Source organism: Phasianus colchicus, chromosome 33 (assembly GCF_987193195.1).
Source record: "Phasianus colchicus chromosome 33, bPhaCol1.hap1.1, whole genome shotgun sequence".
NCBI classification, from domain to species: Eukaryota; Metazoa; Chordata; class Aves; order Galliformes; family Phasianidae; genus Phasianus; species Phasianus colchicus.
The window spans coordinates 1542839-1559952 of NC_143468.1; the positions used below are offsets into that span (position 1 = coordinate 1542839).

General features: G+C 61.3%; 1 protein-coding gene and 1 long non-coding RNA gene across 5 annotated transcripts in view; one reads left to right on the forward strand and one right to left on the reverse strand.

Annotated features, from left to right (window-relative positions):
• Window positions 1-5138: 5138 nt before the first annotated feature.
• On the reverse strand, window positions 5139-10548 carry LOC149913924 (uncharacterized). Its single transcript, XR_016460829.1, has 3 exons — window positions 10463-10548; window positions 10120-10278; window positions 5139-9170 (listed from the first exon to the last, which is right to left on the reverse strand). It is a non-coding gene; the product is annotated as an uncharacterized LOC149913924 (long non-coding RNA).
• The window catches only part of TNS2 (tensin 2), a 31132-nt gene continuing 23505 nt past the window's right edge, over window positions 9488-17114 (forward strand). For all 4 annotated transcript variants that reach the window (XM_090128496.1, XM_090128494.1, XM_090128497.1 and 1 more), the window contains exons 1-6: window positions 9488-9630; window positions 10440-10548; window positions 10856-10893; window positions 13620-13658; window positions 13736-13774; window positions 15649-15698. In XM_090128496.1, coding sequence (XP_089984622.1) covers window positions 9568-9630; window positions 10440-10548; window positions 10856-10893; window positions 13620-13658; window positions 13736-13774; window positions 15649-15698 — 338 coding nt within the window. In that variant the 5' untranslated portion in view covers window positions 9488-9567. The remainder of the gene's footprint in view (window positions 9631-10439; window positions 10549-10855; window positions 10894-13619; window positions 13659-13735; window positions 13775-15648; window positions 15699-17114) is intronic.

Here is a 17114-nt window from a genome sequence, read left to right on the forward strand (position 1 = left end):
GTTGTTATGGGGCCGTTGTTATGGGGTCGTTGTTATGGGGTCGCTGTGCAGTGCAATGCAGTGTGGAATAAAGAGGCGGACGTTGCAGTGCGGCCCTATAGGAACCCGACGGCCCCACAACCCCATGTGTCCCCCCCAGCCCCATACATCCCCCATATCCCCCATTCCCCATATGTACCCCATATCCCCCATAGCCCCACAGCCCCCTTATCCCCTATATCCCCACATCCCCCACAACCCCCGCACGCCTCCCATTTTTTACCCCCACATCCCCCATAAAACACCCCATATATCCACCCCCTCCCCCCACATCCCCCCACATCCCCCATAAAATACCCCATAACCGCACAGCCCCCATCCCCCATATAAACCCCGCATCCCCCATATAATACCCCCAACCCCACATCCCCCCACATCCCCTATATATACCCCTCATATCCCCCATATCCCATATATCCTATATATCCCATATATCTGCCATATATCCGCCATATATCCCATACATCCCCCATATATCCGCCATACATCCCCCATATATCCCATATATCCCATATCTCCCCCATATCCCATATATACCCCATATATCCCCCATATATCCCCCATATATTCCCCATATATACCATACATCCCATATATCCCATATGCCATATATCCCATATCTCCCCCATATATCCCATATATCCCCTATATATCCCCTATATATCCCCCATATATCCCATATATCCCATATCCCCCATATATGCCCCATATATCCCATATATGCCCCATATATCCCATATATCCCTCATATATCCCCCATATATCCTATATATCCCATATATCCAATATATTCCATACATCCCCCATATATCCTCCATCCATCCCCCATATATCCCACATATATCCCATACATCCCCTATATCCCATATCCCATATATCCCATACATCCCCCATATATTCTCTATATATCCCATATATCCCCCATATGCTATATATCCCATATATCCCATACATCCCATATATCCCATATATCCCATATCTCCCATATATCCCATATCTCCCCCATACATCCCATATATCCCATACATCCCATATATCCCATATCTCCCATATATCCCATATCTCCCCCATATCTCCCATATATCCCATATCTCCCATACATCCCATATATCCCATATCTCCCCCATAATCCCATATATTTGGGATCATCTGGGGGGTCCATGGGGGGGTTGGAGGGGATTGGGGTCACCTGGAGGGTTTGGGGGATCCGTGGGGTCACGTGGGGGGGCATTGGGGCGCCTCTGGGGGGGCTGGGGGGGGATTTGGGGTCATCTGGGGGGGGATTTGGGGGTCCATGGGGGGCTTGGGGGGCATTTGGGGTCATCTGGGGGGTCCATGGGGGGGGGATTGGGGGGGTCTTGGTTGGGGGGCGGAGGGGGGGGGTCCAGGTTTAGAAGAGGGAGGGGGCTGAGCTGGGGGGGTCCTGGGGGGGGGGGAGGGGTTATGGGGGGGTGGGGGGCCGGGGGGGGGGCGGCAGAGATTAGGGGCTATCGGGGGGTTGGGGGGGGGGGTCCTGGGGGGGGCAGAGATGTGGGGGGGGGGGGGTTGGGGGGGGTCCTGGGGGGGGGGCTGGGGGCACGAGGGGGTCTTGCAACGACGATTTTAGGGGGGGGGTGATGGGACCCCGCCCTCCTCCCCCACCACCCTGGTACAAAAAGATGGACCCCCCCCCCCCCCCATCCCCTCCCTTCTAAAACCATCGTGCAAAAGGAGCCCGGGGGGGGGAGGAGCGTGACCCCCCCCCCCCAAAATCCTCGTGCAAAAGGTGTGAGTTAAGTGTGCAAAACGTGCGCCCCCCCCCCCAGATCCTCGTGCAAATGGATCGCAGCCTTCAAGTCCTCGTGCGAAAGGTGCTGCCCCCCCCCTCTGCTTGTGCAAGAGGATCTGGGGGGGGCGGGGGGGGTCCTCGTGCAAAAGGCGCAGAGGATTCTGGGAGCACGTGTCACATTTTGGGGGGAAAAGCGGGATTTTGGAAGGAAATGTCGTACAGGAATGAGAAAATCGGTGCTGGTGGGAGGAACGCGGTTCTGAGGGCAGGAAATGCCCCGTTTGGGGGGAGAAAACGCCAGGTTTGGGGCACAGAGCGACTTCCGCGAGAAAATGCCAAATTTTGGGGGAAAATCCGTCATTTCTGGGGGAAAACGGCACATTTTCGGGGCGGCTTTGCGCATGCGCCAGATCCGAGATTGCACTGCGCATGCGCCAGATCAGGATTGCATTGCGCATGCGCCAGTTTGGGATTGCAGTACACGTGTGCAATTTTTTATTGCACTGCGCATGCGCCAGGTCAACGGCGCACTAGTTCGCGCCGATTCAGCAATACGCATGCGCTAAATTAGACGCCAATACGCATGCGCAAAACCAGACATCAATGCGCATGTGCTAAGGTAGATACAGCAATACGCATGCGCTAATTTAGATACACCACTACGCATGCGCTAATTGAGGCACAGCACTACGCATGCGCTGATTTACACAGCAATAGCCTGCGTCAGCTCCGGCGTGACATTGCGCATGCGTCAATTCGAGCAGCTTACTACGCATGCGCCAGTTGTGGAGCATCGCTCTCACGTGCTATTCCCGGCACGGCACTGCGCATGCGCGAGTTCATCGCGCTAGTGCGCGTGCGCGTACGCGATGCTGGGGCGGGCGCCTGGCGGTCACGTGCCGCGCTGAGCCAATCGGGTGCCGCGACGGGCGCTGGGACCTCGTGGAGCAGAAGCGGTCCGTTTCCGGGCGGGGGATAAATCCCCAAAAGTGGGCTGCGATCGTCACGGGTTGGAAGCGGACGGTTCAGGAATTGCCTGCTCGACCGCGCCTTAGGCGCCGAGTTTTTAATAACTCTCGGGGCGCATGCGCGGTGTCGCGTGGAGGACTGATCACAATAGAGATGAGCGGATTGGCTGCTCAGAGCGGTTCAAAACGAGCGCTCGTCACTTCCGCCTTTCTGCGCGCATGCGTCGTGCGGCCCGCAGGACGGAGGATCGCGGCTGCAGTTCCGCGCTTTGGCCACGAGGTGGCAGCAGAGACCGCGGCAAAAAGTCGGAGCCGCTCGAGGCGGCGCTGCGCTGCCGCTCCGTTGTGTCGTGCGGGGGGGGGACCGAAATTGGGAGGAGGAGGGGAAAAAAAGGGAAAAGGGAGAAAGAAAACAGAAGGAAAACTTTGCAAGGAAAGCTGTGCGAAGCGCTTGTGGGTATTGGCGAGAAATAATCACAGAATCACAGAATCGTAGGGGTTGGAAGGGACCTCCAGAGATCATCGAGTCCAACCGCCTGCTAAAGCAGGATCCCTACACCAGGTCACACAGGTAGGCGTCCAGGTGGGTCTTGAATATCTGCAGAGAAGGAGACTCCACCACCTCCCTGGGCAGCCTGTTCCAGTGCTCCGTCACCTCACATGAAGAAGTTTGTGTGGAATTTCCTATGCTGCAGTTTCTGGCCATTTCCCCTTGTCCTGTCTCCGCACACTGCTGAAAACAGTCTGGCCTCACCTCTCTGCCCCCCACACCTCAGATATTTATAGACCTGGATCAGGTCTCCTCTCAGCCTTCTCAAGGCTAAACAGGCCCAGCTCACTCAGCCTTTCCTCATAGGGGAGATGCTCCAGGCCCTTCACCATCTTTGTGGCTCTCCGCTGGACTCTTTCCAAGAGATCCCTGTCTTTTTTGTACTGAGGAGCCCAGAACTGGACACAGTACTCCAGATGAGGCCTTACCAGGGCAGAGTAGAGGGGGAGGATCACCTCCCTCGACCTGCTGGCCACGCTCTTTTTAATGCACCCCAGAATGCCATTGGCCTTTTTGGCCACAAGGGCACACTGCTGGCTCATGGCCGACCTGTCGTCCACCAGGACACCCAGGTCCCTCTCCGCAGAGCTCCTCTCCAGCAGCTCATCCCCCATCCTGTACCGGTGCATGCAATTATTCCTCCCTAGGTGCAAGACTCTACACTTGCTTTTGTTAAACCTCATCTGGTTTCTTTCTGCCCAGCTCTCCAGCCTGTCCAGGTCTCGCTGAATGGCAGCACAGCCTTCGGGCGTGTCAGCCAATCCTCCCAACTTCGTATCATCAGCAAACTTGCTGAGGGTGGCCACTACCCCCTCATCAAGGTCATTGATGAAGATGTTGAACAGGACCGGTCCCAGCACCGACCCCTGGGGAACACCGCTGGTTACAGGCCTCCAACCAGACTCTGCACCGCCAATGACAACCCTCTGTGCTCTGCCAGTCAGCCAGTTCTCAACCCACCTCACTGTCCACTCATCTATCCACACTTCCTCAGCTTCGTTATAAGGATGTCGTGGGAGACAGTGTCAAATGCCTTGCTGAAATCAAGGTAGACTACATCCACTGCTCTCCCCCCATCCACCCAGCCAGAGACAACATCATAGAAGGCTACCAGGTTGGTCAAGCACGACCTCCCCCTGGTGAACCCGTGCTGACTACTCCTGATAACCTCCTTTTCTTCCAGTTGTCTGGAGATGGCATCCAGCACAATCTGTTCCATCACCTTTCCAGGGACAGAGGTGAGGCTGACTGGCCTGTAATTACCTGGATCTTCCTTCTTGCCCTTTTTGAAGACCGGAGTGACATTGGCTATCCTCCAGTCTTCAGGCACCTCCCCCATTCTCCAAGACCTCCCAAAGATGATAGAGAGCGGTTCAGCAATCAGCTCTGCCAGCTCCCTCAGCACCCGTGGATGCACCCCATCGGGTCCCATGGATTTATGAACATTGGTGTTGCCCAGGCGCTCTCGGACCGCCTCTTCCCTGACTAAAGGGAAGTCTTCCATTCCCCAGACCTTCTCACTAACCACCAGGGCCTGGGATTCCCGAGGGGGAGCTTTTTCACTGAAGACAGAAGCAAAGAGGGCGTTCAGTATCTCCGCCTTCTCAGCATCCCCCGTTACCAGAACACCCCCTCACTTTGTAGGGTCCTACATTCTCCCTAGTTTTCCTTTTACTGTTAACATACATAATGATAACCAGACGCCGGCAGGAAGCACGGGGCTGCGAACGTCCTCCCAGCCTCTGCCTCGCTTCTATTTCAGTGCGTTGCACAAAATCACAAAAGCGCGGCTCAAATTGATGTCGTTGTTTATAGGTGCTTTTTTTCCCCCCAACTTTTTTGTTTTTGTCAAGGCGACAAAAGGTGCCGTTTCGGCTCCTAACAAATCTGCAGGCGACCCGAAATTGCGAAGGAATCTCCAAAAGGAGAAACGGCCGAGCAAAATCACGGCGATGCAGAATCCCAGCATCAACTCGAGGCAAATCCCGGAGCTGCGAATTCCAGGAACGGGGCAGCAGTGAAAGGAAGCAACGGCCGTCAGCGCCTCCGTCAGCGCCTCGCAGAACCGCAGCGTGTGGGAGCCGCTGAAGCTCAGCGCCGGGAGCCCAGAGGAGCTGAGAGCCGCTGGGAAGGAGCCCCGCTCGGAGAGCCGCCCTTGTGCGGTTCTGTTTGCGGGCTGAGGCGCTCGGAGGCGGCGGAGCACTTCTGCTTTGGAACGCGTTGCCTCGGTCCCGATCTGCTGTGTCACCATCCCGTCACACCCCATCCCATCCATCCCATCCTGTTCCATCCTGTCCCATCCCATCCCATCCCATCCATCCCATCCATCCCATCCCATCCCATCCATCCCATCCAATCCCATCCTGTTCCATCCTGTCCTGTCCCATCTCATCCCATCCCTGTTCCATGAATCACATCCCATCCCATCCATCCCATCCCTGTTCCATGAATCACAGCCCATCCCACCCATCCCATCCATCCCATCCCATCCCATCCCATCCCATCCCATCCCATCCCATCCCATCCCATCCCATCCCATCCCATCCATCCCATCCAATCCCATCCATCTCATCCAATCCTGTCCCATCCAATCCCATTCATCCAATCCCATCCCATCCAATCCCATCTCATCCCTGTTCCATGAATCACAGCCCATCCCATCCATCCCATCCCATCCATCCCATCCCATCCCATCCCATCCTACCCCATCCCTGTTCCATAAATCACACCCCATCCCATCCCATCCCATCCATCCCATCCAATCCCATCCCATCCATCCCATCCAATCCCATCCATCCCATCCAATCCTGTCCCATCCAATCCCATTCATCCCATCCCATCCAATCCCATCCCATCCATCCCATCCCATCCCTGTTCCATGAATCACATCCCATCCCATCCATCCCATACAATCACATCCCATCCCATCCGTCCCACCCAATCCCATCCCATCCATCCCATCCAATCCTGTCCCATCCAATCCCATTCATCCCATCCCACCCCATCCCTGTTCCATGAATCACACCCCATCCCATCCATCCCATCCCATCCATCCCATCCCTGTTCCATGAATCACACCCCATCCCATCCCATCCAATCCCATCCATCCCATCCCATCCCATCCGTCCCATCCCATCCATCCCATCCCTGTTCCGTGAATGACACCCCATCCCATCCCATCCAATCCCGTCCCATCCCATCCTGTTCCATCCTGTCCCGTCCCATCCCATCCCATCCCTGTTCCATGAATCACACCCCATCCCATCCAATCCATCCCATCCCATCCTGTTCCATCCCATCCATCCCATCCCATCCCATCCCATCCCATCCCATCCCATCCCATCCCATCCCATCCCATCCCATCCCATCCATCCCATCCCATCCCATCCAATCCATCCCATCCCATCCTGTTCCATCTCATCCCATCCATCCCATCCCATCCCTGTTCCATGAATCACAGCCCAGCCCATCCCATCCCATCCAATCCATCCCATTCCATCCCATCCCATTCCATCCCATCCCACCCCATCCATGTTCCATGAATCACATCCCATCCCATCCATCCCATACAATCACATCCCATCCCATCCATCCCATCCAATCCCATCCATCCCATCCCATCCATCTCATCCAATCCTGTCCCATCCAATCCCATTCATCCCATCCCATCCAATCCCATCCCATCCATCCCATCCCTGTTGCATGAATCACACCCCATCCCATCCATCCCATCCCATCCAATCCTGTCCCATCCAATCCCATCCAATCCCACCCCACCCCATCCATCCCATTCACCCCATCCCATCCCATCGACCCGATCTTCCTGGTTGTTACGTGGTGACGACCCCCCCGTTTCCTTTAGCGAGGAACTGAGAGGCACTGCAGGAACGGCACCGGATCAGCTCAGCATCCCTCAATTTGAGCAGAAGCAGCCCAGCACAAAGGCATCGCTCACACCTCCCCAAGGCTCAAACTGCAAGGGAAGCAAACCTGGAAGGTGCTGCCCTCGGGGCTGCAAGCCCTGAAATGTGGCCAGGAGGGACGGAGCCGGGCTCAGCCCCATCCAATCCCACAGCTGGGACTGCAGCCCCAACCCGGCGCTCCTTCAGGCACGAAGCAAAAGCCAGCCTATAACAGCAGCGGGGTCTGCCTGTCTGCAAGGGGGGCGAGCGGTGGGTGGGCTGCACTGCCTGAATATTGGGACTCCAGGCTGCTCTGCAAGGCGGCTGGAGGCATTTCTGGTGGAGCACAGGTCTCAAAAGCAGCACGGTGAGAAGCTGCTGGTGCAGCCTGGGCTGCAAAGGGATGGGATTGTTGGGGTGGTGTCTGCCAGCCTGCTGGGCTCAGCTCCCAGAGAGGAACAGAATCACAGCATCGCCGGATGGTTGGGTTGGGAGGAGCTCAAGGATCACGAAGCTCCAACCCCACAAAGCCACCAACCTCCACGTTTCACAGCAGCCCAGGCTGCCCAGGGCCCCATCCAACCTGGCCTCCAACACCTCAGGGATGGACGGGGCATCCACAGCCTCTCTGGGCAGCTGTTCCAGCACCTCACCGCTCTCACAGCAAACAACTTCCCCTGACATCCAGCTGAAATCCGCCCTCCCTCAACTCCAGCCATTTCCCCTCGTCCTGCACTTCTCTCCCCTTCCCAAGAGCTGACTCCCCTCCTGTCTGCAGGCTCCCTTGAGGTGCTGAAGGCTGCAATGATTCACCCCGCAGCTTCTTTTCTGCAGGCTGAACGAGCCCAGCTCCCTCAGCCTGTCCTCATAGGGAGGTGCTGCAGCCCTGCTCATCTTCGTGGCTCCTCTGGCCCCTCTCCAGCAGCTCCCTGTCCTTCTTGTCCTGGGGGCTCCAGCCCTGGGGCCTCACGAGAGCAGAGCAGAGGGGGACAATCACCTCCCTGTCCCTGCTGCCACCCCTCTGCTGATGGAGCCCAGGATCCCATTCGCTTCCCGAGCCGCAAGGACACCCTGCTGGCTCGTGTTCAGCTTTTCACCCCCCAGGACCCCCAGGTCCTTTTCTGCAGGGCTGCTCTCAAGGCCCGCTGCTCCCAGTCCGTATGGATGCCTGCCATTCCTCCGGCCCCAGTGCCAAACCTTGCACTCGGCCGTGTTGAACCTCATCAGGTTCACCCAGGCCCACCTTTCCAGCCTCTCGAGGTCCCTCTGATGGCACCCCTTCCTCCCACCATCTCCACCCCACCGCCCAGCTGGGTGCCAGCAGCAAACTGCTGAGGATGCACTCGATTCCACCATCGCAGTCACTGATGAAGGTGTCACAGGGCACCAAGTCTCCCCCCTTTTGTTGTCCCCTCTCCTCAGCTCTGCACAGTGTGCAAACACCGCAGCGATGCTGGAGCGCAGCATCCCTCCCCAAAAACATCCATAATGCGACTCCAAACGGAATTTGGTGCTTTGAATTGTGGCTCCCAAAACCCGGAGCATCAGCGGCGTCGGCGCTTCGTGCGGCCCCGAACCGCAGATCAGCGACGCTCCGGTGCGGAGCGAAAAGAAAACGAAGAAAAATCGGCTGCGCGCCGCGCTGCCCGCGGCGGGTCGGAAAGCAGCCGGGAGGCGCTGATTAGCAGCTAATTAACGGCGCCCGAAGGCTCGCAGCCCACCGCCAGCGCTGCGGCTTTTCTGCGCTCACGGCCGCAGCTTCGGCTGGAAGAGGAAATTTCCTTCCGGCCCCTTGGAGGAGGAGGTAAAGGGAAGTTTGGTTCCACGCGGGGCGGGGACACGCGCGGTTCTCGGGGTGCCGTCGTTGCCCTCCGCTGCCGTGAATTTTCACGGACGCCCCACGACGAGGCGACGCGCGATGGGGGGCCGCGAAGTGCCGGGTTCTGTTGGGACGGGGGGGGCGAGGGGGGGGGGGGCTGCGGGTTATGGGGCGGCCCGTATCCGATGCCCCGCATCTGATGCCCCGCACGGCGCTCCGCCCCCCCCCGTGGGGAAACCCCTCCCCCAATCGTCTCCCCTCCGCCCCCGAAGGGGTTAAACGGCCCCGAAGTTGGGAGGGGGGGGGGCGGTGATGGGGGAGGGGCCGCAGGGTGGCTCCGACCCCTCCCTCCCATTTCCTCCCCCTCCCGTGGGTTGGGGGGGGGGGCACTTCGGACGGGAAACGGCGGCAGCGGGCGGATCGCGGTGTGTCCGTCCGTCCGTCCGTCCGTCCCCCTTACACCCCCCCCCCCCCTCCGCCTCACCTCCCCCCCCGGGACAAATCGCCTCCCGAGCGCCGCCATGAACCCACGCGGGGCCGTGGGGGGGATCCTGAGGGTCCTGGGGCGGAGGGAACCGCAGCCGGTACGGGGCGACGCGGGGGGGGGGGGACGGGGAGACCCACGCGGGAGGGCGAGCGTGGGGGGGGACACGGGGGGGTGTCACGTGAGGGGGGGCGCAAGGGGGTCCCACTCGGAGGTGCGGGTCACGCGTGGGGGTGGTGGAAGGGGGGGGTGGAAGGGGGGCGCGCGGATGGGACGATCGCGTGCGTCACGCGTGGGGTGGGGACACGGGTGTTTGGGGAGCGGGATGGGGGTATGGGGGGGTCGGGGGCGTGGGATTCCACGGGGTCGGGTGGGAGCGCTCCGTGAGGGGGGGTGGGGACACGAGTGGGGTGTGGGGCGGTCACGGGTGGGCGGTGGTGGGGCAGGGGTCAGGAATTGGGGGGGGGTACCGCAGATTAAAGCCGTGGGTGAAGGGGGGGTGGGTCGCTCTTCGGGTTTGGGCTCCCGGGGGGGGGCGGTGACACGCGTGGGGTGGGGGGGGTCAACATTTGGGGCTGTGGGGTCTCACCCCTGTTGCTGCGATCCCACTCGCGAGGCAGCGGGCGCAGGGAGAACTTCAACCCCCCCCCCCTCGCCCCCCCCCTCCCCTCCGTGTCCTCCTGTTTCCCACGCCTGTGTCCCCCCCCCCCCCCCACGGCCATTTCCTGGGCTGTGTCCGAACCGCTTCCTGCAACGGGATGCAGCGCGGGGGGGTCGTGGGTCGGCGACACTGGGACAGCGGGGGGGGGGACACATCGCCGAGCGCCACGACCCCCCCGCCGTGTCCCCGCCTCCCCCGTCGTGTCTCCGCGTTGTTCCCACGCTGTCCCTCCCCCCCCCCCCCCGCAGCCCCCCCCGGCGCCGCCCCACACCTTCCAGGAGAAATCCTTCCGGAAGAAGTCGCGATGCTGCGCCGTCTGTCGTGACAGCGTGGGCACCCACGGGCTGCTCTGCCGAGGTGACGCAGCAGCCCGGCCCCGTGTTCCCGCTGTCCCTCTGTCCCCGTGTCCGTCCGTCCGTCCCCCCCCCCGCCCCCACGACGTCCCCGTGTCACCCACCCCCCCACGTCCCCATGTCCGTGTGTCCCCATCCCCCGACGTCCCCCCGTCCCCAAACCCCAGTGTCCCCACAGCCCCACACACCCCCACATCCCCCCTCCCATGTCCCTCTGTCCCGTGTCCCTCTGTCCCTCCCCCCCCCCCTCCTGGCTGCCGTGGGGTCTGGGGGCAGCAGAGGTGACACCCCGTGTCCCCGTGTCCCCGCAGTCTGTAAGATCGTCTCCCACAAGCGCTGTGAAGCCAAGGTGAGGGCTGGGGGGGGGGAGGGAAAGGGGGGGGGACGTGGTGGCCCACGGGTGACATTTGGTGGCCCACCCCCACGCTGGCGCCTTCTGATCCCCGCAGTCACGCAGTGGGGAGGGGGGCGGGCCAACATCCCCGCGTCTCCATCCACGTCCCCGTGACGTCCCTCTGTCCGTCTGTCCGTCCGTCCCCCCCCACACACACAGTGCTTGGATGTGGGCCAGGGGCTGCAGCTGGACAAACATAGCAGACGGACGGACGGACGGATGGATGCGGGCAGGGGGGAGGAGGAGGAGGAGGGGGAGGAGGGGGAGGGGGAGGAGGGTCAGCGGTGCCCCCTGCCTCTGTTTTCCTCAGGGGGGTTGGGATGGGAGACGCGGGGGGAGCATTTGTGGGGCTGGGGTCCCACTTATGGGGCTGGGGTCCTGCTATGGGGTTGGGATTGCGCTCATGGGTCTGGGGTCCCGCTCATGGGGCTGGGGTCTCACTTATGGGGCTGGGGTCCTGCTATGGGGCTCAGATCCCGCTCATGGGGCCAGGGTCCCGCTATGGGGCTGGGGTCCCACTTATGGGACTGGGGTCCTGCTATGGGGTTGGGATTGTGCTTATGGGGCTGGGGTCCCACTAATGGGGCTGGGGTCCCGCTTATAGGGCTGGGGTCCCACTTACGGGGCTCGGGTCCCGCTCATGGGTCTGGGGTCCCACTTATGGGTCTGGGGTCCTGCTATGGGGCCGGGATCTCTGATGGGGCCGGGGTCCCGCTATGGGGCTGGGGTCCCGCTTATGGGACTGGGGTCCTGCTTACAGGGCTCGGATCCCGCTCATGGGGCTGGGGTCCCACTATGGGGCTGGGGTCCTGCTATGGTGTTGGGATCGCGCTCATGGGTCTGGGGTCCCGCTCAGGGGGCTGGGGTCTCACTTATGGGGCTGGGGTCCTGCTATGGGGCTGGGATCGCTGATGGGGCTGGGATCGCGCTCATGGGTCTGGGATCGCGCTCATGGGTCTGGGGTCCCACTTATGGGGCTGGGGTCCCACTATGGGGCTGGGGTCCTGCTATGGTGTTGGGATCACGCTCATGGGGCTGGGGTCTCACTTATGGGGCTGGGGTCCTGCTATGGGGCTCAGATCCCGCTCATGGGTCTGGGGTCCTGCTATGGGGTTGGGGTCCCTGATGGGGTTGGGGTCCCGCTCATGGGGCTGGGGTCCCACTTATGGGACTGGGGTCCTGCTATGGGGTTGGGATTGTGCTTATGGGGCTGGGGTCCCACTAATGGGGCTGGGGTCCCGCTTATAGGGCTGGGGTCCCACTTACGGGGCTCGGGTCCCGCTCATGGGTCTGGGGTCCCACTTATGGGTCTGGGGTCCTGCTATGGGGCCGGGATCTCTGATGGGGCCGGGGTCCCGCTATGGGGCTGGGGTCCCGCTTATGGGACTGGGGTCCTGCTTACAGGGCTCGGATCCCGCTCATGGGGCTGGGGTCCCACTATGGGGCTGGGGTCCTGCTATGGTGTTGGGATCGCGCTCATGGGTCTGGGGTCCCGCTCAGGGGGCTGGGGTCTCACTTATGGGGCTGGGGTCCTGCTATGGGGCTGGGATCGCTGATGGGGCTGGGATCGCGCTCATGGGTCTGGGATCGCGCTCATGGGTCTGGGGTCCCACTTATGGGGCTGGGGTCCCACTATGGGGCTGGGGTCCTGCTATGGTGTTGGGATCACGCTCATGGGGCTGGGGTCTCACTTATGGGGCTGGGGTCCTGCTATGGGGCTCAGATCCCGCTCATGGGTCTGGGGTCCTGCTATGGGGTTGGGGTCCCTGATGGGGTTGGGGTCCCGCTCATGGGGCTGGGGTCCCACTTATGGGACTGGGGTCCTGCTATGGGGTTGGGATTGTGCTTATGGGACTGGGGTCCCACTAATGGGGCTGGGGTCCCGCTTATAGGGCTGGGGTCCCACTTACGGGGCTCGGGCCCCGCTCATGGGTCTGGGTCCCACTTATGGGGCTGGGGTCCTGCTATGGGGCCGGGATCGCTGATGGGGCTGGGGTCCCACTTATGAGGCTGGGGTCCCGCTTATGGGACTGGGGTCCTGCTTACAGGGCTCGGATCCCGCTCATGGGGCTGGGGTCCCACTAACGGGGCTGGGGTCCCACTAATGGGTCTGGGGTCCTGCTATGGTGTTAGGATCGCGCTCATGGGTCTGGGGTCCCGCTCAGGGGGCTGGGGTCTCACTTATGGGGCTGGGGTCCTGCTATGGGGTTGGGATTGCTGATGGGGCTGGGGTCCCGCTCATGGGGTTGGGGTCCCGCTCATGGGGCCGGGGTCCCACTTATGGGGTTGGGATCGTGCTTATGGGGCTGGGATCCCACTAATGGGGCTGGGGCCTACTTATGAGGCTGGGGTCCCGCTCATGGGGCTCAAATCCCTCTAATGGGGCTGGGGTCCCACTAATGGGGCTGGGGTCCTGCTATGGGGCTCAGATCTTGCTCATGGGTCTGGGGTCCCGCTCATGGGTCTGGGGTCCTGCTATGGGGTTGGGATCGCTGATGGGGCCGGGGTCCCGCTTATAGGGCTGGGGTCCTGCTTATGGGACTGGGGCCCCGCTATGGGTCTGGGGTCGTGCTATGGGGCTGGGATCCCATTTATGGGTCTGGGGTCGTGCTATGGGGCTGGGGTCCCGCTATGGGGCCAGGTTTGCTCCCTGGAGCCGCAGTGAGTGCTCTGCCCCACAGGTGACGGCGCCGTGCCACCCTCCGCTCCCTCCTGAGCTGGTAAGTTTGGGGTTGGACCCAGCCCTGCCCCACAGCACCCACAGCACCCACAGCCCTGAGCTCTGTGTGCCCCACAGCGGAGGAGCACCGCGCCAGCGCGGCATGGAGAGAAGCTGGTGAGGGGGGGGGGGGGGTTGGGGTGGGTTGGGGTTGCATTGGGAGTGGGGGGGGATTGGGGTTAGGATCAGGATGGGGTTGGGATTGGGGTGGGGTGGAGGTGGGGTTGGGATTGGGGTGGGATTGGGGTTAGGATCAGGATGGGGTTGGGATTGGAATGGAGTTGGGATTGGAGTGGGATTGAGGTGGGGTTGGGGTGGGATTGGAGTTGGGATGGGGTTGGGGGTGGGACTGGGGTGGGATTGGAGTTGGGATGGGGTTGGGGGTGGGATTGGGGTTAGGATCAGGATGGAGTTGGGATTGGGATTGGGATGGAGTTGGGATTGGGGTGGGGTGGAGGTGGGATCAGGGTTGGGGTTGGGATTGGGATGGAGTTGGGATTGGGGTGGGATTGGGGTTAGGATCGGGATGGGGTTGGGGTTGGGGTGGGGTGGAGGTGGGGTGGGGATTGGGGTGGGATTGGGGTTAGAATCAGGATGGAGTTGGGATGGAGTTGGGATTGGGGTGGGGTGGAGGTGGGATCAGGGTTGGGGTTGGGATTGGGATGGAGTTGGGATTGGGGTGGGGTTGAGGTTAGGATCGGGATGGAGTTGGGGTTGTGTTGGGATTGGGGTGGGGTTGGGGTGGGATTGGAGTTGGGATGGGGTTGGGGTTGGGACTGGGGTGGGATTGGAGTTGGGATTGGGATGGGGGTGGGATTGGGGTTAGGATCAGGATGGAGTTGGGGTTGGGATTGGGATGGAGTTGGGATTGGGGTGGGGTGGAGGTGGGGTTGGGATTGGAGTGGGATTGGGGTTAGGATCAGGATGGGGTTGGGGTTGGGGTTGGGATGAGATGGAGTTGGGACTGGGGTGGGTTTGGGACTGGGGTGGGGCTGGGGTGGGGTGGAGGTGGGGTTGGGATTGGGGTGGGATTGGGGTGGGGTTGGGGATTGGGGATGGGGTTGGGGTTGGGATGGAGTTGGGATCAGGGTAGAGTTGGAATTGGGATGGGGATGGGGTTCAGATTGGGACCGGGGTGGGATTGGAGTTGGGATTGGGATGGAGTTGGGGTTGGGTTGCGTTGGGATTGGGGTTGGATTGGGGTTAGGATCAGGATGGAGTTGGGATGGGGATTGGGATTGGGGTGGGGTTGGGATTGAGGTTGGTATGGAGTTGGAATTGGGGTGGGGTTGGGGTTAGGAGCTGGATGGGGTTGGAGTTGGGTTCGGGTTGGAGTTGGGGTGGGGTAGGGTTGGAATTGGGGTGGAATTGGGGTTAGGATTGGGATGGAGTTGGGATTGGAGTGGGGTTGGGATGGAGTGGAAGTGGGGTTGGGATCTGGGTGGGGTTGGGGTTGCGTTGGGATTGGGGTGGGATTGGATCGGGTGGAGTTGGGGTTTGGGTGGGGTTGGGGTTGGGATTGGAATGGAGTTGGGTTTGGGGTGGGGTGGAAATGGGTTTGGGATTGGGGTGGGATTGGGGTTAGGATCAGGATGGAGTTGGAGTGGGATTGGGGTTAGGATCGGGATGGAGTTGGGGTTGGGGTGGGGTTGGGTTTGGGATTGGAATGGAGTTGGGTTTGGGGTGGGGTTGGGATTGGGGTGGGGTTGATGTGGGTTTGGGATTGGAATGGGGTTGGGATTGGGATTAGGATCGGAATGGAGTTGGAATCGGGGTGGAAGTGCGGTTGGGATCAGGATGGGGTTGGGATGGAGTTGGGATGGGTTGTGTTGGGATGGGGTTGGGGTTGGGGTTGGGGTTGGGATGGGGTTGGGATGGGTTCTGTTGGGATTGGGGATGGGATGGGATTGGGGTTGGGATGGGATTTGGGATGGGATGGTATGGGGTGGGATTGGGGTCGGGGTGTGGACAGCAGCGCCGTGTGCCCCCAGGACGGCGGTCTGCCCCTCAGCGCCCTCCGGCTGCATCGCTCCCTGCCCAGGTGGGGGCCGTGGGGGGGCTCTGTGGGCGCTGTCCCCCCTCGCCGTCCCTCGGTCCCCACATCCCCCGCCCCCCAGCCTGGAGCTGGACTCCATGACCCTGTGACCCCGTAACCTCTCAGCCCCGTCACCTTGTGACCCCATGAGCCCGCTTACACCCCCACGACCCCCCCATCCCTCCGTGGCCCCATGTATTCCCCCACGGCCCCACAAATACCCCCTTGACCCCAGATATCCCCCACGACCCTATGCATCCCCCCATGACCCCAGATATCCCCCAATGACCCCCTGCATCCCCCATGACCCCACAAACACCCCCACGACCCCACCCATTCCCCAATGTCCCCCTGCCCCCCCCACGACCCCACAAATCCCCCCTTGAACCCAGATATCCCCCCACGACCCTATGCATCCCCCCACCACCCCATGTATACCCTAAAGACCCCGTACCTCCCTCCATGACCCCACAAATATCCCCTTGACCCCAGTTATCCCCCCAATGTCCCCCTGCATCCCCCCACGACCCCACAAATACCGCCTTGACCCCAGATATGCTTACACAACCCTATGCATCCCCCATGACCCCACACATCCCCCAATGACCCCCTGCATCCCCCCACGACCCCACAAACACCCCCTTGACCCCAGATATCCCCCCAATGTGCCCCTGCATCCCCCCACGACCCCACACATCCCCCCACGACCCCACAAACACCCCCACGACCCCAGATATCCCCCCACAACCCTATGCATCCCCCACGACCCCACACATCCCCCAATGACCCCCTGCCCCCCCCACGACCCCACAAACACCCCCTTGACCCCAGATATCCCCCTATGATCCTATGTGTCCCCCCACGACCCCACACATCCCCCCTTGACCCCAGATATCCCCCAATGACCCCCTGCATCCCCCACGACCCCAGATATCCCCCCATGACCCTATGCATCCCCCCAATGACCCCCTACCTCCCCCCACGACCCCACACATCCCCCCACGACCCCACAAACACCCCCACGACCCCAGATATCCCCCAATGATCCTATGCATCCCCCCACGACCCCAGATATCCCCCTATGATCCTATGCATCCCCCCACGGCCCCACACATCCCCCAATGACCCCCTACCTCCCCCCACGACCCCACAAACACCCCCTATGACCCCCTGCATCCCCCACGACCCCACAAACACCCCCATGACCCCAGATATCCCCCAATGACCCTATGCATCCCCCCACGGCCCCACACATCCCCCAATGACCCCCTACCTCCCCCCACGACCCCACAAACACCCCATATGACCCCCTGCATCCCCCACGACCCCACAAACACCCCCATGACCCCAGATATCCCCCAATGACCCTATGCATCCCCCGCGACCCCACACATCCCCCAATGACCCCCTGCATCCCCCCAC